Source organism: Pelmatolapia mariae, linkage group LG2 (genome assembly GCF_036321145.2).
Source record: "Pelmatolapia mariae isolate MD_Pm_ZW linkage group LG2, Pm_UMD_F_2, whole genome shotgun sequence".
In the NCBI taxonomy this organism is placed as follows: Eukaryota; Metazoa; Chordata; class Actinopteri; order Cichliformes; family Cichlidae; genus Pelmatolapia; species Pelmatolapia mariae.
The window spans coordinates 26003443-26031356 of NC_086228.1; the positions used below are offsets into that span (position 1 = coordinate 26003443).

The window sequence follows — 27914 nt, forward strand, 5'->3', positions numbered from 1 at the left end:
GGTTTGTTAACAATCCATTGTCTTCAAAGTCAACTTAATGATGTATTGTCTTGCAAGTGTGGTGTGTATAGTCAGGCTGAAGAAGTCACTTGGATCAGCTTTCTGAGATTTCCTCACCTGGATGATTGAGCATGCATCAAGACATTTTTTGACTTGGTATTTATTTCTAAACATGTAAAAGATTTTGACTAAATGAATGAAATGAATGTTGCACATGTACTATTGCCTCTTAAACAAATGATAATGAATATAATTATGCTAGAAAATTTATAGAGCTGGTCATGTTTTTGTATAACTTAAATTAAGGTTCCAAGTCTTCAGACTTCAGTCTTTAGACTTCACTGTAATCTGATGTTGCTGAATCTTATTATTGTCTTTTGTGTTACACTTGTATCTGTTTATATCTCATATCCACTGTATGTATTACTATTTATTAGTGGCAAGTTCATTTTTAGGATTCACACACAGACACACAAGTCCTATAACACACAAAAAGGCATTAACTTCTCAAGTAGGGTTTCAGCCTCTGGGATCTGTATTTCATTTTGACTGAATGACTCAGCTTACAGATCAAGGACTGAAAGTACAAACTCCACAGAGTAAATTTTTATTTATTTGTTAGAAAAGACAAGAGCAATTTTTAAATTTATTATTCAATTTATTTCACGTCTTTTATAAGTTTAATCTACATTGTGCAAGTCAAAGTGTATCTATACATAAATGTTTCACCGATTCTGTGAAATTTGGTGCACAATTAGGACCTGAAAACCTACATCTTTAAAGGTGTATAGCCATAGTCAGTGTCATTATCCAAAGCCATGCATAAGACACTTTACAGATATTGACTGGGAAAAATACAGATAACTTCTATTTGACAACAAGTAAACACAAGACTGCAATATTGTTTCTTAGCTTTAAAGGTCATATTGTGCACAGCTCTCAAAAATCTTTACAATGACTAGTGAAAAGTCATTCATGCATTTCCCTTTGAAATTATTCAAACTTATACAGTACTTACAACATTCCCTTAAACAGTTACCTGACAATTTTACAATTATTTTTATCATTGTAACATTGTTTAAGACTGTACAACAATCATAACAAAATGGACATTTTCACTTAAACACACAGAGTGGTAGAAAAGCAGCCTCAACAAGAAACAGAGGATTACCATGAAAAGACAAGCAGCGATGGAAAAGAAAGAAAGAAAGAAAGAAAGAAAGAAAGAAAGAAAGAAAGAAAGAAGAGCAGGGTTTTAAAAACAGAGAAAGAGAGAAAGAGGCTGTTAAAGTAAGACCAGGCAGCATCAATTGCACATTGAAAAGCATAAGAAGGATGAGGAAATCTGGGTAAGTCGTGTGAGAAAACAGACAGCTGAGTGCTAGAAGTGATGGCTGATGATGGCAATCCCAGCGAAGAGCATGAGGCAGATAAAGGAGAAACAGAAAGCTGGAAAAGGAGGTCAACGGCATCTGTGAAAGACACGAAAGACCGGCAAAGGGAATAATTCTTGAAGTACTCGAAGTGGAGCAAAGAGACAGAAGTAGACAAAAATAAGAGAAAAAGTGAGGACATAGAGACGTGGTTCATTTAAAGAAACTGATGAGGGGATGAAGGAAGAGTCCCAGAGTTCCCAGCACACACACTGTCACAAACACCCACAGGAAAATCCTGTCAATGACCATGGCAACGTACTTCCAGTCATCTTCCACCTGAGGAGAGAAAACAAAGAAAATTTAAAGTAGAAAGAATAAAAATAACCAGAGCACATTGTCTTTCTTTCCTCTTCCAAATGTCTTCAAGCGACCTTTGCTTAATGGTAATTGTGAACTTTATGGCACAAACTGTTACATTCACTGTTTTTTGTGATCTAAATACACTGTGGTGCCAAACACATTTTGATTTTGCAAGAACAGCTATATAGAACCTTTATAGGCTCCTCTTGTTCATGTGAATCTTTTATCTCTTTATTTATTTTGTTATTTTTATTTCTGTAATTTCAGTTATTATATTAAATGCGGTATAGTATGACAATGTCTAAGGCAGGACAGGCAGGGAAAAAAGAAGCAAAGCCACAAAAATGGCCTTACACACTGTGACCCACGCAATCCACAACCCCCCTACAAGACCCCAGAGCAGGAAGAAGTCATCCCCACACAAAGAGCATACTGGAGTGTGCAGATGAATATCTTCTTCCTCTCACACTAACCAGTCGCGGCAGATTGCTGCCCATCCCTGAGCCTTGTTCTGCTGTAGGCTTCTTCCTTTTAAAAAGGAGTTTTTCCTTCCCACTGTTGCCAAAGCGCTTGCTCATAGGGGGTCATATTGGGGGTTTCTCAGTTGTATTATTGTAGGGTCTGCCTTACAATATAAAGCACCTTGAGGCAACTCTTGATGTGTATTGGCGATGTATAAATAAAATTGAATTGAATTGAATTGAATTGAATTGAAGACTATTAGGCAGCACCCTCCCCAGTTCTCTACCTCCACCAACCGAGGCAGACACAGAGACACTCCAAAACAGCAAAAGCAGCTCTCCAGCTCTCAGGAGGCTGCAGACACGCATAGTCCCACAGACCATCCTCATCCACCTGCAAGGCAAATGGGGAAACAAGACTACAGCGACCAGCCCCTCTAGGTAATGGAATTGATCAGCAAGGACCAGAGAGAGACAAATTCACCCAGTTGGTTTTTTGAAGAGACCAAATAATGTGATCAAGAAGTAACATTCTACACTAATTAATAAATAATCAGTGTACACGTTCTAGATTGTTAATCCCTTTCTCATGATGTCACGATGATAAATATCTCGCTTGTTTCAAATGGGTGCTAGTTTGGATAATTGAAGACTTATACCATGTAGGTTGAAGCTTTGTGAATTAAAATCATTTATCCTAACACAAGCATTTGGAAAGCTGTACAGTGTTTTAATCTAGTCTATAAAGAATGAACCAAATCCAGATTCATGCAGAACTGCTAATACAAATTTTCAGTTTATCTGGTCAAATTCTTTCTCTGCATCTAAGGAGACAACTGTGGTTTCTAATTTGTTGATAGAGCAATAATGTATTATATTTATTAGTCTACGTGTATTATTTACTGAGTGTTGACCCTCAATAAAGCCTGTTTGGTCAGAATATATTATGATTGCAGTTATTTTTTCTAAACTTCTGGCAAGGACTTTGTAAGGTCAACGTTTATAATTGAAATGGGGCAGTAGCTGGATGGGAACGCAGGATCCTTGCCTGGTTTAAGAAGTAGACTAATGACAGCAGAGTTCATGTTTAGAGACAGAGTCTGATCATTCTGAATTTCAGTGACCATTCTGAAAAAAGAAGTTGCTTGTAGAGGCCAAAATTCTTTGTAAAACTCTGCTGGAAAACCATGTGGCCCTGGGGCTTTATTGTTTGGGAGATGCTGTAGGGCTTCATGGTGAATTCAGAACCACAATCTGATCGTCATTTATTTTCGGTACATTTATATATTTAAGAAATTCTGCAAGTGAGATTAACCTGTAGTGAGTGTAAAGCCTCATGAAAGCCTTTAAAAGATTTATTTATTTGTTGTGGATCATGAGTAATGTTCCCAGTGGAATCCTTTATAGAATAAAAAGTTATTTTCTTTATTTAGCTTTAAACAGTTTGCAAGGAATGTTTTTAATTTACTGAACTTTAGTATGAATAAACACTATTTATGGCATTGTGGCTTCCTCGCATCCTTTTTGTGTCTAATACATCTGCACATTGCTAAATATAGTGTGAGTGTGGCCTGATCGGTCAGGTGTGGACAATAAGATCATGGATTCAGTGACCATAATGCCATTGTGTGAATATAGAAGGCCGTATGGCTATTCTGCATGCAAGAAGGATCCAAGCATTGCTAAGTAAAGCTGGAGCAGCAGCAACAATCATATCAGGACCATCCAGAGTGTGAGGAAGGACTGCACAAAGCCCTCTATCTGTGACAAACAAGAAGCTTTACACTCCCTTTGCAGCCCTTTGTAAATGGCTTCCAAGCCATTTACCAAGCTAGGTAGAAATTCATCTATTATGCATAGATGAACCACATGTAGTAATGCTTGGTTATGTGTATGTGTGTGATTATTTATGTTCTGCATATATTTGGGGGGGAAATCTGTTCTAAAATCTATAAAAGGTCTAGAAAGCAGACATTCATTTTTATTTTTATCACTTATGTTTAAGACAGGGTATGATTAAGGTGAAGTCATTTGTGAGTTTGTGGTAAACTCTTTGGTGCCTCTCTTGCTGGGAGATGCTGTCTTTGGCTGATTTTTGACTTTGTGTTTGCATCTCCCTCAATTTGCAAGAATGCAAAATATTAGTGAAAACTGGGTGTAGGTGGTCAGACTACGATAACTCATTCTTGGTTTGGTTGTCAAAATGTGTTACATTTTCCCCAAATGCACAAAATAGTTCATTCATTTGAGGTTACAGCTTAGAAACAGCATGGTAACAGGGCAGTAATAATGTCGAAATAAAGAAGTAACGACCACACAATGTCATCTAAACACATGTAAGGTAATAGCTACCACGGTTTTTAGCTGACTTATATTAAACTCAAATGTATATAATGTGCCAATAACTATGTATAATAATGTGGATGCAGATGTATATCTGTGCACTTTGTTTAAAATCTGCAATGAGACCTAAATTAAATAGAAATGGCAAAAATAAAAATAAAATAAAAAGGCAATAAGGCAATAATGTTTAGCTTCAGATTGCACAGAAATGACTATTTCAGTGCTCACAGGTTAACATATTGTTACCAAAACATTAATAAATGAAAAATATATAATATTAATTAACAACAAAAACTGGTTGAGATATGCTACTACTTGGTTATTAACCTGAAATTATATGTAATTCAATTGTATATCTTTATTGTCTCTTTTCCTCTATATTAACACCTAACCCCATCATGTTATTATCAAGCTATAACATGTAATGTAACTATGTATATAAATCCTAACAAGGGTACTACCTTTAGGTTTTGCGCCTTCTTTGCTGTTATTAATGTCTGGATATTTATTTTAAGTAGCATTTCAGGGTTGTGCAGGCATCAATTTAGCTTGAGTGCTGCACACAGCTACATAAAAGTTTTTCAACATAGTAATGTAATCCCTGTAATCATAGTAATGTGGAAAAGTTATGTGATAAGATTAAATAGTGTGGCAAAACATTATTATAAAAATTGTTGTTGACGCATAGTCCCTCAACTGAACATTGTTGTTATACCTGCTTGACCTTTTATTTACACTCCTGACACAGAACAAAAAAACATAAAAATTAATGCACCAAAGCCTGACATATTGGCCCTCATTTTACTAACAGCAGATATGTAAAAGTGTGTGACTACATTGCGCGTACAAATGTTTCATGTATGAATTTTTAATACCATTGCGTTTTGTCCATTGTTTCCAGTTTTACAAAACACTCTTATTACTATTACTATTAAACCATCATCACTCCAGTGGAAACATTTTGGAAAGATCTGCCTTTTCTTCCTTCCTCTTTGGACGCAATTTCATAAACCCAACTGTAATTTTGGGTACACTTGATAACAGCTTTTCCATGCACATATTAGTAAATGGTCCTTCTTTCATGAAGCCAGGAGACTATATTTTCAACAATATATGACAACCACTTAAAAAATTCACAGTTTGTTTTGCTTGTAGTGACTAATATAGCCACAAGCCTCTAGCCTCAGGCACAGACAAGCAAAAAGGCTTGTTTTTAGCTCTTCTTTAACTGGATTATTTTTAACTTCACACTTGTAGCCCAAACCAGTTTTATGTTGATGTCACTCAGATTTCACACAGCTCTCTCTGAAACCACGGAAGGCTTTTCCCATCTTTTCTTGCATGCATTATAGTGCAACGGTGTTTCTAAAAAAAAGTTTGCACAATGTAAAATGTAAATAAAAACAGAATGCAATGATTTGCTAATCATTTAAATCCTACATTTAGCTGAAATAAGTACAAACTACAATGGCCAAAAACTGATTTCAGAAGATTTCAAAAAGATTTTGATTTGACTGACCAGGGGCACAGAGGGGAATGCTGCTTTTCTAACTCTTGTTTGTTTATTTTTTTTCTCTCTGGCTGAATTTGATCTATTTATGCAGTGAGTAAGTGTCTTACTGAGGAGTGGCTTTCAGTGTTCCTAAACCCATGTGGTGATTTCCAGTTCAAAATCATGTCTGTTTTTTATGCAGTGCTGCCCAGGGGCCCAAAGATCACAGTCATTGCATTCAATTTTGTTTTTCAGCCTTTGTTCCCTATGTTCAGAAATTTTTCCAAATTTTCTCAGTCTTTTAATGACTTATGTACCATAGCTGACAAACTGCACAAACAATTTTGAATTTTATGTTGACAAAAGTCATTTCTAAACCTCTGAGTTCATGTAAGGTAAACCTATCTTTCCTTCTGAAAGCAACTGAGAGGCACTTTTTTGTACTTTTTAATGATTTCAGTAACTTCATTAGATATATTCCACCTGCTGTTTTTTTGTTGCCAGCTGTTGTTTCTTGTCTTGGTTCCAGCTGTTCTTGAAAAATGTTTCTGGCTTAAATTGAACAATATATTATTTAAAAATAACTTACAAAACTAGGTTTTAATTTTTTCTCATACAAAAATAGGGTTTGAATGATTTTTAAATCACTGCATACTGTTTTTATTTAAATTTTACACATTGTCCCAACTTGCTAAGACGACTCTATACCCTATACAGACAAAAGTAATGGACCACCTACACAGCACACCTACAGCAGCCACTCAGCCTTGGAAACCTGCAATGAGAAGCTCTCCACACACAGTTTTTGTGCTGATGTTAACATCAGTCATTAAGTCAGCAAAGACCCTTGGTGACTTTTACGCATTATAAACACATTTTCTGGGTGCTGGAGGAGATTGTCTACCAACTACGAGGTTGGTGGATTGCCCCCCCAGCTTAGTATTTTGTCCACGTGTTCATATATTAACACATGGACCAACTGAACTGAGCTTCCCCTGTTGCATCCATCGATATGTGCTGGACAAAAAGTGCTCAACTATAAATAAAAGCACTGTATTAATGTGTGCAATTTGGCGAATGCACTTTGAGTGCTCAAATTGAGTAGAAAGGCGATATTTAAGTACCGTCCATCCATTTGCACATTGTAAATGGATGGCGCTTCAGCACTTGGCAATAGTGCTCTGTATCTTAAGTTGATCTTATCTTCATGGCTGAGTGTGGTTCTTAAATGCTTCTACTTTGCAAGACTGCCTCACAGTTGACTGAAGAACATCTAGGAGGAAATAAATGTCCCAAACTGATTTGTTGAATGTTGGTATCCTATTACAGCACTACACTCAAAGAGAAGTGGGCCAGTACTTTGTCTATATAGTATAACTTATATCAATTTGAAAAGCATATTGAAATAGATAAGATTGTGTTTTCCACATTGCGTACCTCTTTGGCTTTGTTACGAGTCCTCATGTTCTCTGCGATGTACTTTACGCTCTCAATGGCCTGCTTGATTTCGGGAGACACCACAGAAAAGGCGACGACAGCGTTTACCGGCGATGAAGCATTGATGGGCCTCGGCAGCTTGGGCAGCTCTGACTCCTGGGGCCCCTGAGTCTGAGGTGGCTGGGGAGGAGGTGGTGGTGGTGGCACCATTGGCGGTGGGACAGGAGTCGGTACCTCTTTGCCTCTGTAGGGGAACCTTCTGTTCATGTCCCGTTTCATGTCACGGTTCATCTCACCATACTCCACACAGTTCATTGAGCCACCAGCTGAGGACGTACCCCCTCCTCCTCCTGCACCGCTTTCCAGCGGCGGACAGGCTACACCCCCAGTTATGCCTCCAACACTTACACTTCCTGAGCTACTTGTTGCTCCTATACTGTTTTTTCTTTTCTTGCTTCCACCACTGCTTCCTCCTCCTGTCCCTCCTGTAATTCTGGCAGGTGAGGAGCAGCCCTGGTCAATAGGACGCCTCATCAGCATTACTCTGGGCAGCACGCCAAGGAACACAGCCCTCACCCACTCGGGCATTGTGTGAGTCATAGGTGTGCGGTAGTGAACATTCAGCACAAAGACAGTGATGACAATGCTGAGTGTGACAAAAATCATGGTGAAGAGGAGATACTCGCCAATCAGGGGGATGACAAGAGATGTTGAAGGGATGGTTTCAGTGATGACCAGCAGGAACACAGTGAGGGAGAGAAGGACGGAGATACACAGGGTAACTTTCTCCCCACAATCAGACGGGAGGTAGAAGACCAGCACTGTTAGGAAGGAGATGAGGAGGCAAGGGATGATGAGATTGATGGTGTAGAAGAGAGGCAGGCGGCGGATGTAGAAGGAGTAGGTGATGTCAGGGTAGATCTCTTCGCAGCAGTTATACTTGATGTCATGCTTGTATCCTGGAGCGTCAATAATCTCCCACTCTCCACTTTCCCAGAAATCTTTTAGGTTCACCTGGTGAAGTGTAAATGTGAAAGCTGTTTTTAGAAAAAAAATATTATGTCTCAAAGTTTAAAACAAGTTCATTTAAAGAGAACTGAATCTGTCTTCGTTATTAAAATAATCTATTTAAATACATTTGTCAATTTTAACATTGTAATAAGTTCATCATCAGTCTTCCCTTTGACAATGACCACCCCAATCCATCACATTCTGAATTTCAGGTAAAAACACATAGTAAAGTTTATCTGAAAGAAAGACAACAAACACATGTTTAAAATTTCCAACTGCTTCTCAACAAAAAAAAGTTAACTTTCTAATTCAGACTATCCAAAGTCTAAGCTGCAATGTACTGCCAAAAGCATTCGCTCATCTGCCGTCAATATTCCTTTCTTAATGCATAGGGTTTAACATGATGTCAGGTGACCCTTTGCAGCTGTAACAGCTTCAACTCTTCAGAGAAGGCTTTCCACAAGGAAATCATGTTTATGGAAATTTTTGACCATTCTTACAAAGACATCAATGTTGGACAAGAAGGCCTGGCTCACAGTTTCTGCTCTAATTCATCCCAGAGGTCTTTTGTCAGGTTGCAGTCAAGACTCTTGGTACAATGTAGTGAGATGAGTAACATTCTCCTGGAAATCGCCAAACCCAGACTCGTCCATCGGATAGCCAGATGATCGATCCAGAGAACACACCTCCACTGCTCTAGAGTTCAGTGGTGGCGCGCTTTACACCACTGCATACATTGCTTTCCATTGCGCTTGATGAAGTAAGGCTTTGATGCACCTGCGTGGCCAAATTCATTCTATGATGCTCTCTACTTACTGTTCTTGAACTAATCTGAAGGCCACATGAAGTTTGAAGGTCTGTAGCTATTGACGCTTCAGAAAGTTGGCAACCTCAGTGCATTATGCACCTCAGCATTTGCTGATCCCGCGCTTTGATTTCACGTGGCCTACCACCTCATAGCTGAATGTCTGTCGTTTCCAGTCACTTCCATTGTGTTATAATATAACAGCTGATTGTGGAATATTTAGTAGCGAGGATATTTCACGACTGGACTTGTTGCAAAGGTGGCATCCTATCATAGCACAACACTGGAATTCACTGAGCTCCTGAGAGTGACCCATTCTTTCACAAACATTTGTAGAAGCAGTCTGCATGCCTGGGTGCTTGATTTTATTTACCTGTGGCCATGGAAGTGATTGGAACACCTGAATTCAATGATTTGGATGAATACTTTTGGCAATATAGTGTAACATTGCAGGTTAGTGCTGCTTTGTTGTGCAACTGTCATCTCATAGAATGAAAGTGCATTAAGGATACTTACCTAATGGACTGAATAAAGAGGAGGAAGGCAAACATAAAAAATGAAGCAATCTAAGCAAGTTGGAAGATATAAGCACTCACTACTGTGCAGTGCTAAATAATTCTTCTCAATAATGATGCATAAAAATGCTAAAAACAAATAAATAAATAAAACTGACAGAGATTTCTTAATGACGTAACTGCAGGGATCGATTTCCTTTCACCCCAGATGGTCCTTCTCACCTTTGAGCCAATGAGCACCAGATCAATCTTGGCCTTGTCGTAGGTCCAGGAACCAAACTTCATGGAGCAATTCTGGTAGTCAAAAGGGAAGTAGGTGATGTCCATGGGGCAGGAGGATTTAAAAATAGCTGGAGGGACCCAGGTGATCGTTCCATCAAATTTTAGCAGAGCCTTGGTCTTGTCTTCCACAAGGAAATCACCTACAGCACTGTTAGAGAAAAAGGCCAAAATACATATAATTAACAGTTTTAACACCGCTAGGCAATGACAAGAGGGTACTGCTAGCAAGTGAACGCAAATTGTGTTAGAGAAGTACACAGGGTGTGCATATCTACTGTGTGTGGTTGCTTTTGATGTGAAAATGTATCTTCCGAAGCAAAAGAGAAAATAACATAAAATAGCACAATACAGACATCTAGATTTCTCAGAAATAAATAACAAAATAAAATCCTCAGTGTAACAACCTCTTAGCATCTATGCTCTAACACTTACTTGTTGTACAAAACTATGTCTGGCCTCCAAATTTTGTTGGACGGAACTCGTATGAACTCAATCCCATCAAATTCTGAGGGGGTCCATCTCAATTTGTAATCATTCCACACCTGAAAGACGAGCAGGGATTAAAACAATAAGATCATAATAAAATCCACAAGTAACAAAAGAACAGATAAAAACACAGCTCGTGACTGTCACTCACATGTCTCAGCCACAGGTTGGTTTCCATTATTTGATTCACCTCATCCTGAAAAGATAAACAGGGAAATTTGATGTCAAAGATAGATGAGCCTTATTATTTATTTATTTTAATCAAACACCTATTTGTTATACTGATTTTACCCTCTTACCACTTTGACAAGCTGAGATATGGACACCTCAAACTCGACAGTAACCGGATCCGACACATTCTCTACTGGTCGGATGAACTGGTTGTACCTTCGGAATAACCTTCGAAATAATCTGTCCTCTGCCTTAGATGAAAAACAGCCTAAAAAAGTAGGATGGAGATGTTAATAATGAAATGAAAAGATGATAAGTTATTACCAGGGAAATAAGGGGGGAAACTGTTGCTTCACATTTAGTGAGCTGATATGTAGGCATTGTCCAGTGCTGCTAGCAAACTGAACTTGACTTCAATGTAACTAAAAGGTCAGTCACTCAGAAGGATTAACATTAATGTCTTCTAAAGCAAACACTATAGAAACATAAAAAACGCCTGTGTCCTGAAGTTGGGAATATCAAGGGTTTAATTCACCGGCGAGTGATAAAGTAAGAAAAAAATAAAGTGTGAAGGAGAGAAAATGCAAACAATACATGTGAGCTTTCACAATAAATCCATATTACTCAGAATAGCTTCAACATTTCCTCACTTTCATTATACGGTTACTGCAGACAGACCAAACAACACATCCACCTACAGCTTTATTAAAGGACTGACTCCTGGAGGTATCTAGCCATGCGGATACATGTAAGGAAATATGTTTGCAGCAGTTTGCTAAAGTTAAGCATCACAAATCAACTTCCATTCACCTTCGTTGTACTTCTGACAGTGATGAGCAAAAAAGGTAAATCTATGCACCAGTCTTCACAGCACTGGGGCTTTCAGTTTGACTTTCAGTCATTTTTAAGCTGTTTATTCAATGACAGGAGAGAGGGCTACAAATGATCAAAGTGTGTTAGTTCAGTTGTATGTTTACATAGTCTCATTAAAGCCTAAAAGCTTGTAGAAAATCTGCAAGCACAAGAGGCTTTAAGCAAAACAGAATGATGTGTCTTTGGCCAAAGTGTCTGCAGACGTGTAAGTGTGTCTAAGTCTGGAGTGAAGGTCATACTGTGGAAAGCTGCCACTTGTAACACTGGTGCTTGGGATGGCACATGCAGACCCACGCCTGTCCAAGCAGAAAATGTTGCCTCGCACGGGACAGCAGGCACTCACGCTACCAGCAAGCCCTCAGAAACACTCTTCTAGTGGCTTCAATGAGCTTCCTCACATCTATTCATAACTACAGAAATGCTTCCATTCCAGACTTTTTTTCACCTGCTCTTTGTCATGTTTCTTTATCCCCTGCTACCCTTTTTTTTATCTTGGTTAACTAAACACAGGATGCCTGTGGTTGGCCTTCTATACCCTTAAATTTTGAACTGTTTAATTTTGTTCAGGCTGAAAACCCTTAAATAATAAATGCTTTAACCTCCGAGGCCAACCTCATGCATCACAGCTTCCCAGTCATGAAATGCCGGACACATTTTTCAGTCTACTAAGAAACCATTAAACCTGCACTTAGTGAACTGCATTTTAGAGACGGGTCTGAATGTATTCAAGTAGGACCCATATACACGCAAATAGCCATATTCACTGAAAAGGTTTGTTTCCTTGACAACAACTAAATAAAACATCGACCTTTAATGGGACGCTTTCTGTCTGAATCTGTTTCCTCTCTACAAAACCACAGAAAACTGCTTTGGTTTCTTATTTTGATGCTTTTTTTCATGTTTTTGGTCGTCAGTGTGTTATTTGTGTCACGTTTTAAACCTATCCAACACTCCAAGCAGTCTGTTTTGCAAAATCAAGTTTATTTCTGGAGTTTCAGTGCTTGACCTTTATCAGACTTACTGCTGCTCCCTATTCTTTGAATTATTTGGCTTCCTTCTATCATAAGCAATTAAGTCATGGAGAATGAGCACCAACACTTGACAAATAAATGTATTTTTGGAAGTTAAGTGAAGTGCAGCAGGCAGTCTGTTAGCTATGTTGAACCAGGTTTCCCTTGACTGCAGACGTGTCTCAAAAAACAGGAAACTCAAATCGGTTCAATTCAAATCCATTTTATTTACATAGCACCAAGTTACAACAACAGTTGCCTCAAGGCGCTTTATATTGTAAGATAAAGACCCTGAAATCAATAATACAGAGAAAACAGAAAAAACCCCAACAATCATATGACCTCCTATGAGCAAAAGTGAGGTGCAACGGTGGGAAGGAGAAACTCTCTTTTAACAGGAAGAAACCTCTGGCAGAACCAGCCTCGGGGAGGAGTGAAAATCTGACACAAATTGCTGTTCCAAAATTATGACAGCAGTATCCTAATATATTAAAGCATCAACCAGTGTACACTGTTATTATCAGGTGAATACAAAAAGTAGTCACCTCATAAAAAATTTGAATACACAGATTTGTATTTTTTGTATTTCAGATATAAACTGATACAAGGCTACTAAACTGGCTAAACTAAGCTAAACTGAACTGGCATGACTTGAGTTCAGATGGAGCAGAAGCAGAATAAACCAGTGGTTTGCTCTGAAGCAAGCGCTCCTCTGTTTCCCCAGGGTGCTTTGTTAATTATTATTATTTTCATATGGCTCGTATGTACTCACACCACACAATACCCAACACAATCATCTTAAATAAAAACTGACTTTCAGTGAGGGTATCACTTTAATATAGCACATTCTTGAAGAACCTGTGTGGCAGAACAAATATTTCATAATAACAACCCATAAAGTGAAGTCATAAAGCTGTTCTTGCATTTATTACAACAGGGAGTACACTTAGATGAATATGGTTCAGACTTTTCAGTTTAGCATCAGTCTGTTTTTTCATTTTGGGAGACAAGCTCATTTGTTTACAAAATCTACAGGAATAAATACATTTTCAGAGAATTTATCCCAAGTTAGTTTCTTTGTGAGTCTAAAAGGTTAAAATCTAAATCAGTAAACACTTTTGAAGCCTTTTACTTTTTTTTCCAACCTTAGATGCTAAACACAAATTTCCCTGGCAGGCTCAGCTTACACGCTAAAATGATATCGACTTCTTTGCTTCCATCAAACTCAGGATCAGGATTACCTTTGCTCATAAAGCCAGTGTTACCAAAACAATCTAAGGCAGTAAAATGGAAAAAGACAACAGAAAACCGATGGTGGGGAGCAGTTATCACAGCTGCAATCAAGAGGGCAGTGCCAGGTGTGACCGGTTGGCACAGCTGTTACACATTTTGCTAATCAGTCTCTCCTGTTTGTGCAGTATAGCATACTTGGAGCAAAAACACACACTACAGCCAAGCCTGGCCAAAGATGGAGAGAGAAAGTATCCTTGAGTAAAGATTGTTGGGGTGCTCTTCTACTCTGGGTGAATCACAGCAGAGTCCCCTTTTAAGCGTGTGTGTTAAAGGGGGGGGAGACTTAAAAGAGCCTGTTAACATGGCTACAGCTGATTTTATTCCACAGTAGTGTGGTTGATTTTTGTTCTTAAGATCTTGCTTCCCTGCTAAGTGGGTAAGAAGCTGAAAATTATGTAGTGACTTCAAAACTGCACTGAAGTTTTCTGAGGTCAGTGGCAGAGGCGATCTAAGTCTTAAAGCTTAATGAAAAGAACTTTCTCTGGGGACACTTGTGTAATTTCTGCTCTCTGTACCTGCCTTAAAAACTGCCCACTGCTCCCTAATTCGTTGCACTCTCGGAACCTTGTTTAAGCCTCTAATTGGCTGAGGGAAAAACCAGGGCAATTATAATCAGCCAGTTAATTGGACCTTTTGTTCCTTGTGACAAAAAAAAAAAATGAAGCCAATATATTTTTCCCCTTCCTCCAATGGCACATTCACTCCTCTAATTCCCTTTATTTGTTCTGGCACTGAAGATGTTAAGAAGCCTTAGTTTAGAGGAAGTTAATTATAACCTTTGCACTAACATGTCAGTTGATTATACACAGCTTTTACTGCTTTTCCCTGAGAGTCAGCATAAGGATTAAATTTTTGGGCATGTGAGGTTGCTTCCAAAAGTAACGGCTGTGACTTTTTTATTTTCAACACAACAGTTTTGTAAAGTTTTATTATCTTATACATGGATTATAGCTGCTTCTTATCTTTCTGGTTAGGCAAAACACCATTACGGCCAGACTAACGGCTCTGTGTGGCCTCATTTACACTGCAGTCTGACTCAGTTGTTTTCATTATCGATACCTGTTCTGTAGTACTCTTTTGGGGAAGGGGTTTGAGGAGGTGCCAAGTGAGCTAAGCTAATATTAAAAGGTAATCTAAAAACACTGAGAACCTCTGGTCTGGTAAGTGAGGATGGTAAATGATGATCTGGCATCGTGGTGCCAGGATAACCACCTCCAGCTGAACGTCGGCAAGACTAAGGAGCTGGTGGTGGAATTCAGAAGGAGTCAGCACAGATACTACAAGCCTATCAACGGAGCTCCAGTGGAGTGGGTGCAGAGGCAGAAGGTTCCGCACCATCCGAGCAAGAACAAGAGGAGCTTCTATCCCCAAGCCATCCAGGTCCTAAACCAGAACATGCACCCCCACCCTCCCACAGCATCCATAAGTGACAGAGATGGGACTTATTCCTAACACATCCCAGACTGACTCTTCTAGACACTTTAACACCCATTTGCACAAAGTACATTTTTCAGATTTTCAATTTAAAATTTCCAGATTGTCTATTTAATTTAATTAATTTTATGTACATAATTCACTTAATTGCTGCATATAATGCTACTTACTGCACATAATGTCCTCCTGTATATATTCACTTAATGTATATAATGTTCCCTCTCGTTTTGCTAAGTCGAGGAGCATGTCAGGATACATTTCACTGCATGTTGTACTTGTATAACTAATCATGTGACAAATAAAGAATCTTCAATCTCGAACCTGAAATGGAATGGTACTTATAATTTACCTTTCTACTCATTTGAGCACTCAGATTGTTTTCTTACTACAGGTCTCATTCATTCAATCACCTATGGACTTTGTATTATTTATACATACACTCACATTTCAGATACGCTTCTATTGTTTCAGACGGTTCAAACAAAGGTTTGGCATATACCACTCTACCACTCCACCACTGAAAAAATGTTCCCATGGGTAAAGAAAGTTTTAGTTAAGTATCTTGAGTTTTGAATTACTAACTTGAAATTTCAAGTTAGTAATTCAAAATTTCGACTTACTTTGAAGTTAAAGTCAGTAAGACAAAATTTTGAGATGCTGAACTCATTTTGATTTGGGTCAACCTGGCTATCTTTTTGTTTTTTTCAGTCATAGAAACAGGCTATTGGTATGATCATTCAGATATGTATATTTTAAAAAGCCAAGTTAATGGCGATAGAAACCACTGGAACCAAGAATACCCTCAAACAAACCAACCCTAATGGTTGTAGCTAGAACTGAAAATAAACCAAGTCCTTTTCCTTTATCGGTTCACCTTACCTCAAGGTTTAGAATGAAGTTACCATAATCACTGTGCCAAAGGAAATCAGCTTGACATTCATGTTTCATTTCACCGGACATGTGCTCATTCCTTCCCCTCACTTTGTGCTGTATCAAAGTGACAAGCCTTTGTATTGCTGCACATGAAGCCAAGTCAAGCTGTCATGCATTTCACCCTTAAAAAGCCACATTGATTTAGAATTAGAAAGCCAAACACTGAGTCTGTCTTTGTCTCTTGTGGCTACAGGAGCCAAAAGCTGCTGGAAGACCCATGGCCTGTGGGAGGCTCTTTGATCAGGCATGTGCTTAACAGGATGAGCCTGGAAGCCAGTTGTGGACACTCTGAAGGAACTAATTACCCTCCAAAAATACACCACTGTCAGAGTGCATAGAAAACAGATACAAAGAGAGAGACAGTGGCAAGAAGAGATAGGAAAAGTGACAGCAAGTACAAGGAGAGAAGAGCTAGATAGTGTGCCTTTGCTCTCCAGGGTTTTTGATGGCCTGACTTTGACATCCTGAATGACGCACAAGAGAAGCCACAATGATTACAGCACGTTCTGACTGTCCCATGAAGCATAAGGTGTTTAATCTAAGTGTAGCTTCATATATGGGGGCTACAGTACGTACACATAACTATGTGTGTTACTATTTATGTTCATCCACCTTTGATTTGACTCATTCTGAAAAGTAAAAGATTTTCTTTTTCACTGATGCGTGAAATTTAATTGCCACTTGTCTCCCTGCTTTCATCAAAAAAGATGTGGGAGGTTTGAGGCTGCATTCTCTCTGTATAAGATATTTTAAGTAAGCTTAGGTTTAGGTTTTTTGTTTGGGTTTTTTGGTGGTGGTGTTTAAAAAAAACGGAGAATATATTTCCTGAAATGCTAAAATTAACCAAGAAGTGATCACCCATTTAAAGACAACAAAGCAAGTTCTTCACTCTGTTAACATGAAAATGAGCTTCAGGCGTAATTGCTCATTTTATTTTGTGAATTGTGTCAGAGTGGGCGGGAACAGCACCTGGGACACAAAATAATGAACCCAACAGCGAATCGCCCAGAAAAGTAAAAGGTTTGGCACTGTTTTGTCATTTAGACTCAGCGAAATGTGATTTTATCCAAAGAAATAATGATTGATGTGACAAGATAAACACCCAAGGATTTAGCTGGCGTATGGGAAGGAAGGAAAACTAGATGGGAGCCCCTTTTAAAGGAGATAAAATACAGTATTTAGCCATTCTATGGAAAACGTAAATAAAAAAGCTCAAGCCATGTCTTTTAATACGACTGACACTACGAGCCTAAATGCTTAGGTCTGCTAAGTATTTAATTAAAATGTATCCACATATTTAAAACTGTGCCTTGTTTTAGCAGAGGCTAGAAATGAAAGTGTGCTGTTGCTGTGACACTCTTAAATTGAGAAATGCAGTCTGGGGACTTAGTCTGCCTGGAGTGGGTGGCTGTGATGGTTCTCACAGCACTGCAGTCACAGCTGCAGGTAGTCAGTGCTACTTATCTCTCTTCCAGAGATGCTGAAGCAGGCCTGTCTATCATGCATGTCAGCAGTATTGACTGAATCAGTACGCAGAAAAAGATTTTGACAAACGCTGCGTCCCAAATCCATGGCAGAAGTTTTTGCAGTGGATTAGCTAAAGTTTGAGTTAAAGTTGTGTCCTCATTTCAAAGTGAGGAGTACAGAAATTGGGGTGAGGGGGGGACTTTGCTAAAATATGTACTTCCAATTCTCATAGTAGGAAAATAATGTCATCATTGGAAATTAAATCCCGGTATTTAAGCATCTAGCTAGATACAGAAGAGGAGCCGCCATCATTTCAAACAATTCAACAAATATAACCAAACACACAAACCGTTTCTGTGCAGTTTCTCACAAAACGTGTCTGTGAGCTACATGTGCACTTGCTGTGTTTCCCAGGAAGAGGGAAAAAACATTAACACTGAGAGATGGAGAAGAAAGAGAGGAAAGGAGAGGAAGATGAAGAATGTTTTCAATGGTAAGCGCTGCTCAGCAAGAGTGAGATTCAGCATGAATTTAAAGCTTACCTGTCATGTCCAAATTAAATGTGTAGCTTTAAAGTCAGTTATTGGATATATATGTAACATGGTAGACTAATGTGCCTGTGTTAATTCAGCTCCATATTATTGTGTGACGTTGCACTGGGTTGGGAGTGGTTGTGTGTGTGTGTGTGTGTCACATTTTTGGTGAGCCAATGGCTGGAATGGGGTTGGACTAATTAGAGGCAGGTGTACTTGATTGCACTGATACACTGGTCTACTTATAGCCCACACTACAAACACTGCTGTGTCGTTTTGTCTCTCTGTGCAGGTATGTAATGTGATGTAATTGGATATGTTTGGGATGGATGGGTTTTGTGCTATGACTTCTATTGTGAAGGTGTCGTTTTGTCTCTCTGTGCAGGCCAGGGCCTAATATATGCCACAGCCTAAAGGTAGCAGAGTTGCAGAGGCTGGAGTGACCACCGGCTACATGCTTGCAGGGTGGTGGGTCTCCGAGGACAACTTCTAACCCTGTTAAAGGCAACACGTGGAGTGCAATTGGTCGTGTGGCATAGCTGGCTCTGGCCTTGGGACTGTGTGTTTTTATTTGATTCATAAAAGGGACACTGGACTGTTTTCTTTTATCTCTTGAGTATTTGTCAATAAATTATCTTTTAGAATTTTATTGACTGTCTTTTTTTTGCCCACGACTGAGACGGTTGGTCAGACCTAGAATCTTTCTTTGGGTGTGTTACATATACATGATGTTTTGAATAATTTGTAGTGATGCACTATGTTGGACTGGTTACATCTAGGGTACTAGTACCATTTTACATCAAGTGTAACAGATATCAATTTATATTTGGGGTGTTTAGGTGCTGATGAGATTCACTCATTGAATTCTATCTTTTATGCTAGCTTTATAGCCTCAGGTAACATATACTTATGTCATTTGGCTAAATCCACGAAAGCACTGAACACTGCAGTAACTTTTCATACTTTGTGCACAGTTTGTACCACTGTAAATCACCTGGTTGAACAGGCAACTCATATGCTGAATGGTTGCAAGGGCCATGAACACTACCTGTGAATAACTGCTGTTCATTACTCCCTTCTGTCTCTTCATAAATAAAGGTTAAATGGGTATTGGGAAAATGTGTTTTGCAGGTTTAATCATTTGCACTGGGGTATGTTAGAAACACAGTTACAAGAAATTCCCCCAGTTGACAGATAGTGGTTTCCATTTTGGGTCTAAAAGAGGGTAGTATTCCAATCCATTTGGGGAAAACTCTCCACGATTGCTTTAAGCACTGAGTGGGAAGAAAGCAATAAGGTAACTGATACAAGTGGCTCTAATGGCTTGATGGATATAATTATTCTTTAGAGATTATGGAGAACAGAGGCTGCAGGAGCATCTCAGTGTGCAACTACTGCATCATAATATTAAGAGTCATGCTGTACAGATTGCTGTGCTGCCGCTCAAAAGACCAACAAAAAGGCAAACCATCCTCTTTCCTCAGTAGCTGCACCAACTGGATGACACCGGCTCCAGTTATTTGGGATTTTCTCATACAGACCAGGTAAATTCCCAGGATCCATCCAAAGAAAGGAACTTTGAAGTAATGCTGGGCTTCACAGTTGTTACTGGACGCAAGTTAAACCACTGCAGCAGGAGACCCGGGAACAGCACATGCTTTTGTTGCAGAAGTTATTTTTTGTCCTCAATCATCTGGATAAGTTTGAAATCATCAATCAGAAACAAGGTAAAACTTAACCTGGAAATCAGTGTTGATGATGCCGGCCTCATTTCACAACAGTCTAAAGGAAATTTTGAGAGCAGATGAAGGTTTCAAAGAAGGATAGATTCAAGTATATGGCTGGAGAAAAATAAAAGCGTCATCAGTCTAAGAAACAGACTTGGGATGGAAAAAACATTAATATTTGGACCTTAAGATTAAAGATGGATCAAAAGGTATTACAGATGACATTCTTTAAAGCTGTTAATCCTGCTTCTGTTCTTCAGCGCTTGTAATCTTATGTTCACTGAGATTGTGGAAAAACACAAAAATAAATACAATATAATAAGAGAAACAGAGGCCACTCAGAAGAAAATGGTGCGTGGTTAGAAGGACTGGGGCACAAAATGTGCTCATCTTCCATCTGGGGCATCTCGGACAACCTCCCCAGCACTTTTATTCTCACTTTCTATCTTTCCATCATGAAGTGTGACTCAATTCATTGCCAGCTCAGAAGACCAGGATGTCCCAGAGGAATCAGACAGCAGGGCTGTTTGGAGGAGGGGGTGTGTGTGTGTGTGTGTGTGTGTGTGTGTGTGTGTGCGCGCGTCCATAGGGGGCGTAATAAGGGTGTCTACACAGCATGTGTAGGAGCAAAATAACTGGAGTTTGGTGGCAATAATCACATGACAATCATGTTAAGAGGATCCTCAAGCCACCACACAGCCCTTAAGCCACATACTTACACACACATGCACACTGATTGCCTGTCAGATTTTAATGCAACTATATTGCTTCTGGGAGGGAAACCGGAGAGCAGCTCTGTATTTCCAAGGGAATCTCAGATGAGCATTTAAGTCTGCGAGAGGAGCAAATACGCTTGATGATGCTGCGATGCAAAGCAGACAACTTCATATAAGCAGACTTAGATAAGTGCTACAGAGTAGGGTGGCTTAATATAAACCATTTCTAATGCCTCAGATAGGGGGAAAAAACTCTGATTGTTGCCACGCTACGCTTTTGAATAACTAGTTTTCTGGCTCTCTTGGGCAGAACTGGTTTGAACGCAGATCCTCTACGCTGTCAACCCACAGAGTAACCTATTAAAAAGCACAGTACAGTGAGATGAAGGGTCAAGGCTGAAACATAATGCGGAGCGGGTCAGTATAATGCGAGCGTGGCTGGACATCTCTCTCAGCAATTTGTGGAGATGCTGAAGGGAAATGCATCACGCGGTTTCACTCACCCTTATCACTCAGTCTCCAAGGTATAGCAGCCCATCCTGTTCTAAAATATGCTGATGTGCACCACAATCGATATTCCACAGGCAGTAACTTTATTTTGAATGTCATAACTCCAACTAAATCCCCATGCCGTACAGATTTCTCATTCCTTACCTCCAAGCGACTTCAACAAGACTCTATTTCTGACTAAAATACCCCAATCCCATGAACGGCAGGATCAGCTTTTCCTCTGTTATGAGGGCCGATCCTGGATGGCAGGAAACAATACCTTCTGTAGCTCACTAATCGGACCCCCACTGGGAGTGTTTGTACAATCTGTGTGTGTTTTTAGGCACTTATCTGCATGCACAGCTCCTGTTCATACTCGTAGAAAAGACCACAGAGTCAGTGAAGGATTGGGGAGGAGAGGGGAGCTGGAGGACAAAGTAGGGGGATAGAAAAGGTGAGGCCAAAACCCTCCTGGTTTTCAAGGTAACCGCCTCACAACTAGTAACAATATAAAGTGGATTTCCTCTCACTAGAGCAAAATGTGCTCTGATATGAGAGCACTGACACTGTCATCCTTTTAAGGCACTGTTTCCTTTTGAAATTCATTCAGTTCAAGGGCAAAGCAGCAAGGCTGCTGGCTGTAGCAAATCTCTCCAGCTGAAGGGAATGACAGGACAGAGGGAGGCATAAAAAGAGACAATTGGGGGACTTTATGTGTCTTACAGAAACACATCCCTTCTCCTTAACTGTGAGTCTGTGTTAGGTTACAGGATGTGTAAAGGCAGTGTCTTTCACAGGATGACTAGAGCATGACAGTACAAAGGCACTTAGTGCAGATCCCCAGGGAGGACTCCAGGTGCCGCATGTGGAGCAAACTCCCCACCACACTCAGAACTTTGAAATGAAAAAGACAACAATTTAATTACTCCTCCTCCTAGTGTCTGTAGGAAGGATGCATGTTCAGCAGCCCATTCCCAGGAAAACAATTGGGATATCTGGAATACCCCAAGGAATATTTGGGTGTTTATCATGAGAAATGACTTCTATTAAGGCTGGAGGTGACCAGCAGAAAAAATTAAAACCTATTATCTACATATCATTAACTACCTAAGACCTGAATTTGAATTTCTGTCCTCTAACCAACCAGCCAAATGTTGCCTAACTGAAAAAGCTATCTGGCAAAATAGTCCCAGCTAGCTTTAGTTAATGCTAAAACAAAATGTATTTACCATTTTATATTTCAGTATTTAAAAATATTCACTCAAAAAGTTGCCTCTCAGTTTAGTTTGTTAGTCAATATAAAATCTAATTAAATTAGCCATTAAAACTTTAACTCCAACTAAACTACTAATAGTCATAAATATTATAGATCCTTTAACATTAGCCACTGGTTTCTGAAGTCTCATTTTAATAGTCATGCATTCCAAACCAAGTGGGAATTTCTGAGTTCCCAGCTGAAATGTTTTACTGGAATGGATTTCCAAATCGGAAAGTCGAAAGATCCCCACCAAACCCAACTCAACCAAGATGGCGGCACAGCACATAAACATTATTCAAACTGTAAAACTTTTTATCTGTGCTGCCACTGTTGTGTATAAATGTATAACGGAAAGTGTGTGACCGAGCCCATAAACTCATCAGGAAAGTAGCAGCTTTAAACTTTAACAGAATGGATGCAATCGGATAAAGACAGAAATAACTGCAGCACCACAGCTATCGCCATCTGGTGGCCTTCGGATAGAATGAAGCTTTTGTTTTTAAGATCTTTCCCACTGGCTTTGTTTTTCCAGTCTGGAAACTAAATATATATCACTAAATATATGATTGTGATTTTTGTGTGAAGTGAAAAAAAATTACCATGTAAGTATGAAATGAAGGCAATGCAGCTTTTTTTTATCATTTATTTTATCCCACACACACACATCCCCATTAAAGGTGTTCCCATTGGTGAAGACACTCTCTGAAGAAGCGTGTCTATATTTGTGGAAGTGAATGGGAGAAAACTTAGGATTAAAATAACCATCAAGTTACATGGGAATACGACACAAAGCTTCCTCTTTAGAGCATTTATCTACTCTTTGTTTTTTCTCTGGTTCCCCAAGGAGCTACTCAAAGACCCCACTATTTTAAAGCACACAAGAGACTGACACCCTTACACAACCCAAAGGCAGAAGCAAAAAGAAAATGTGTGCACAGGTGATTTTAAATACAAGAAAATAAAGAAATGGGTCGCACATAGAGAAAAGCAAAGTGCAGACAAACTAGTAGTTTGATTATTATTAAAGCATAAGGAAAATTTGAGTTTTGTTGGTCAATTCTAGTCCATTTTTAAGTACCAGGGTTACCTTATAGTAATTACCCCAGGCAACCATCTGCTTGCCTGTGCAGTGTTGTGGTGCTAGTCTGAATCATGACCTCTGAACTCTGCAGAAGTCCCCAAGCCCTTCACACCTTGTGAAACCAGGGATGAAATCTGAATGGACACTTACTGAGCAGTTTGTCACCCCTATGTTGCGTCACTTTTGGCACTGATGGTCAATGTGAGCTACATGCTGACATGTTAAGCTCTAAGTCATCAACCTTATATAAAAAGTAACCAAACCCGATGTGTAGACTAAAATCTAACAATTATACAGTGCGCTTACATCCCACTGTTTTCACTCTCTGCAGCATAACAGTGACTCCACAAGTTTGAAAAGCACAGGATATTATATTTCACAGGCACGTGGGATTTGTTATTGGTTGGGCACAATTTTCCATGGACAAATGTTGTGCCCTGTGTCGTGAAGTAATGTGAAACAAGTGCGTTAAACGCAAAAAAAGAACAAAGCAAAACGGTCTTGTTTTGTAAGATGTGCGCTACTGGTGCCCCAGAGGAATTTGAGAATAATATGGCTGTTCACTGTTTCGTGAACAGACATTTCAGAGATTTCACAACATCAGCGTGCATGCGTGTCCAAATACAAATTAACTGGGTTGATAAACTGAGGTAAAGTTTAGGTTGCTCTGCCTTTATCCTGACTGGCTTTAATGGATCGTCCTCTCTGGACTGAAAAGAGAAGCAGTTTCTTGTCACTGAGAAGCGCACAATGGAGTCAACTCGAGGTCAGTTTGGCAGCCAAAAATACTTAAAACTGACATGACAAGTAAGGAAAACACAGAAAGTGATGGTTTAAAAGTACTGAGTAAAAGGCACTTTCAGCGATGCACGGAGCGCCGTGTCCTACCTTGCGCTGCGAGGATCACCAGCAGGAGGATGTTTGTTAGTTTCCCGGAGAGATTCATGGAGACATCGGCGCTTCGCGAGTTTTTTGGATATAAATAGCGATGCTGAACAATGACTTCTCGTAATAATCTGCTGCAGATGTCGGTGAAGCCTCAAGATTAGAGCATCTTTTTCCTTTGCGCTCCCGAACGCGGAGAGGTTGGTGCGCTCTGCCGACATGGACAACTTCTGCACGTCCCGCCTCCCCCCTGCCTCCCCCGGCACTGCGTCCCACGCGCTTGCGCGCGCACACAAACACGCACACCTAAGGGTCAAACCTTGCGATCTGACTCAGAGTGACTCAGAGGTGATAGGTCTGGAATAATTAAATGGTTTCGAATATGGCTCTAGGAGCGTAAGGGTCGTACAGAAAAAAAAACATTCATATTAAATAAAAACTCTCCTGTTCAGTGTTTGACGCAGGTTTTTGTGAAAATTACCAACATTTCTTTAAAAAAAATCAACAACTCAAATATCCCTACCTCAAAGAATTATCCCCTGAGAGAAAGATGCAGCACTCACCTACACGCACTAAAGATCCCACATTTTCAGCACTGAGCTGTAAATGACCTATTTAGTCACTTAATTGATTTTGCAAGCATAACAATGTTCAGGCAGCTTAAAGCATTAGCGGCTCAATAATAGTCTTGAAGGCTGCAGAGTCTGCCCGATTCATATAATGCAAAGCCATTAACGCACAGCAGCACTGCATGGAATTGCACTGAAATTTTTCTGGAGCACCCAAGACCTATGATTGACTTCTGCCTGGTCCTTAAAGGAACAATAATGGAATGGTTGGTTTTGGATGCCTGTAAGTGAAATTGGGGTTCATTTACTTCTTGAAACACCATCTTTAATTTGTATTTTAGTTTAGGGAATAAAATCTTTAAGCTCCAGTTCTGAATATAACATAAAAGCATAAAATCTACATCCAAAGTGGGGTTTTTTCTTTCTTTTCTTTTCTTTTCTTTCAAATTTTATAAAATTATCTTTCATGCACAGAACCCCGTTTATGAGACACCTAAATACCAGGATGGGCACAGCAGACTTTTGCATTATTTGTCCTTTAATATCTTATGTAACTGTGTTCATATGTGCATGCATGTATTGAATATTCAACAGCATAAAATGTGCTTGTATCTGTTTGCTGTTGACATATGTGATTAAAATAATAGGAAATGCTACTGTATTTGATTTTTGCCAAGATTAGTTAACCAGTGAACAGTGCAATTATGTGACAGCATAAGAAGATTAGATAGTTTATTTTGTTTGCCTGTATATTTGTGACTATGCTTTCCTTGTCCAGACCAAATCGCAACTAATGTATCAGTTTAATGTTAAAGTGGGGCCAGTAACTCAGATACAGTATGTGATGTTAATTGTTAAACTGCAAAGTACCTTGTATGTTCGAAGTTGGCAGGTAAGAGGCCAAGAGGCTAAAGACGAGTGCAGTGGCTCGGGCCTCAATTTTAAGCTCAATTAGGTTTTTCATTGATGAGTGAAGTCAAGCGAGGCTGTTGTTGGGGCTTGCCTGGGGAAAGCTTCAATTACTAAGTGCCTAAAATGGGTCAATGGAAGACCCTAAAAGAATAAGAAAGAAAGGCTTTGTTAGAGAGAGAGAGACAGAGGCAGTGTGACTGGTAAAGTTAAAGAGATATGGACAACTAATATGCAGTCAGATCAGCTGACCATGAAATGTTATAAAGCTCCAAAATAGATGGGATGTAGTGAGGGAGTGTCGCTGAGGAAGAGAAGAGAAGATTTTTCTAATTTCGCAAGATGTAAAGAAAAGAAAGCAGTCTCCACCCTTCGCCTGAGACTGAAGAGAAACAGGAGATCTTTCTTTTGTTCCCTTCATTCACTTTCATTTTGTCTTTTTCAGATTTAATTTTTGATTATTAACAACTTTTTCTGTCTTTTTTCCTGTTGCAGATTCTTCTTTTTTTTTCTTTTTTTTTATCCAACAGCTTAAAAATAGCGCATTGTTTCCTGGTGACATTCTGCAGGCAAGATGCTGGACAAAAAACAAATACTTGCAGGTATTTTCCACAGCTGATCTCTAAAGGCATAATACCAACCTGTGACCTTTGTCATTTATTGGTTAATGTAAGTTTTAAATTATTTGTTTCCAGAAAGGATATCTAATGAAATCCCATTTCATTGGAAGCATGTGATAAAAATGTTGACTGACGATTTTCTAGCCTCATATGGGAAACTAAATATTAAATTTTGTCAGATTTTAATATTTTGTAACCTCGTTTCAAAAAGGTTCCAATTATTACAACAATCTTTCCAAGGTTAAGAAAACAGTGTAATATATACAGCTATGTAATAACTGCATTATAATACAGTATATTAGAATTCAGCACACATTCTAAGTGATATAACATAAAGTCAGACTACATAGAAGCCATTACACAATGTAAGATTTTTAAACATTTTTAATCAGCAATCATTTCAAATTGTTATATGAAGGAAAGTTTTTGCCTGCATTTGGTAGAGCAGGTGAGTGCGAGTATTAGAGCACCCATACTCTATAAATACTAATGCAAGACTACACGGCAGATTATAACACACCCACATAAACCCAGCAGAGTGAGAAAGTCAGGTGGAGAAAAGGGAAGTAAAATGGGATTAGTTCATAGACGCGGAGCATCTGCACGGAGGCAGGAATTAGTCAGGTGCACAACAGGAGTGCATTGCTCTGTAGTGTCAAAATCAGTCAGCTGATGTCTGCAAACCACCCCAAACCTAAGTGACATCCCAGTCACTGTTTACTCTCTAAAAGAGCACCGAACAGGGGAAACATTGTCGTCCTACAGCTTTTAGTCACTTTCTGCCTCGTCTATGTTTGTGAAAGGAAAGAAAACACAGAATTTAGACAGAGTCGAGGTTGAACCCTCATGGATTTGGTCAGTGACATGTTTACTGTTCGGGTAATGAAATGCAGTGGGAGGTGGAACTTTATATGTTCACGATTATTTATCCGACTGATGCTTAATTGAAGGCCTGCATATATTGAAAAATTATGCATAGCCAGTGAAGGTTCACAGCAATGGATAACACTGTGGTCAACAAGAAACTCAATTATTCTTTTACAGCTACCTGCAAAATAAAATAATATATGTGTCTTTATACACAGAAACACTGTAATTTTCTTAAATAGAAATGGTTCTGCATGTGCAAAATGAAATTCAATGCACCACTAAACTAAACTAAACAGAACAAGAATGGGGAAAAAAATCAAACGTCTTTGCAAATAAGCGAGGCACCTATGCGAGTCTGCAAGTGTGGTGAAGTCCAAGCATTTGCATTCAGCCGAAAGGAAAAAGGCAAGAGTACTTACCGTGTGTGTCAGACAGCACTGTCCTGGCTCATCCACGTCAACCTTATACACGTTTTCTTTCTCCTGGGCTGAATCTGTTTTTGCTGTTT

General features: G+C 39.3%; 1 protein-coding gene across 1 annotated transcript; it reads right to left on the minus strand.

Annotated features, from left to right (window-relative positions):
• Positions 1 to 666: 666 nt before the first annotated feature.
• Positions 667 to 24686, minus strand: LOC134644038 (neuronal acetylcholine receptor subunit alpha-3-like). Its single transcript, XM_063496689.1, has 7 exons — positions 24442 to 24686; positions 10868 to 11007; positions 10720 to 10764; positions 10515 to 10624; positions 10023 to 10230; positions 7470 to 8483; positions 667 to 1712 (listed from the first exon to the last, which is right to left on the minus strand). Exons 1-7 carry the CDS (start codon positions 24497 to 24499, stop codon positions 1587 to 1589), a joined length of 1701 nt encoding a protein of 566 aa, XP_063352759.1. The 5' UTR covers positions 24500 to 24686; the 3' UTR covers positions 667 to 1586.
• Positions 24687 to 27914: the final 3228 nt, after the last annotated feature.

Coding starts and splice junctions, on each gene's coding strand:
- LOC134644038 (XM_063496689.1), bottom strand. CDS start 24,499: ATGAATCTCTCCGGGAAACTAACAAACATCCTCCTGCTGGTGATCCTC. Junction 10,625..10,719: donor CCAACCTGTGGCTGAGACAT/GTGAGTGACAGT, acceptor CTCGTCTTTCAG/GTGTGGAATGATTACAAATT. Junction 10,231..10,514: donor GACATAGTTTTGTACAACAA/GTAAGTGTTAGA, acceptor TTTCTCTAACAG/TGCTGTAGGTGATTTCCTTG.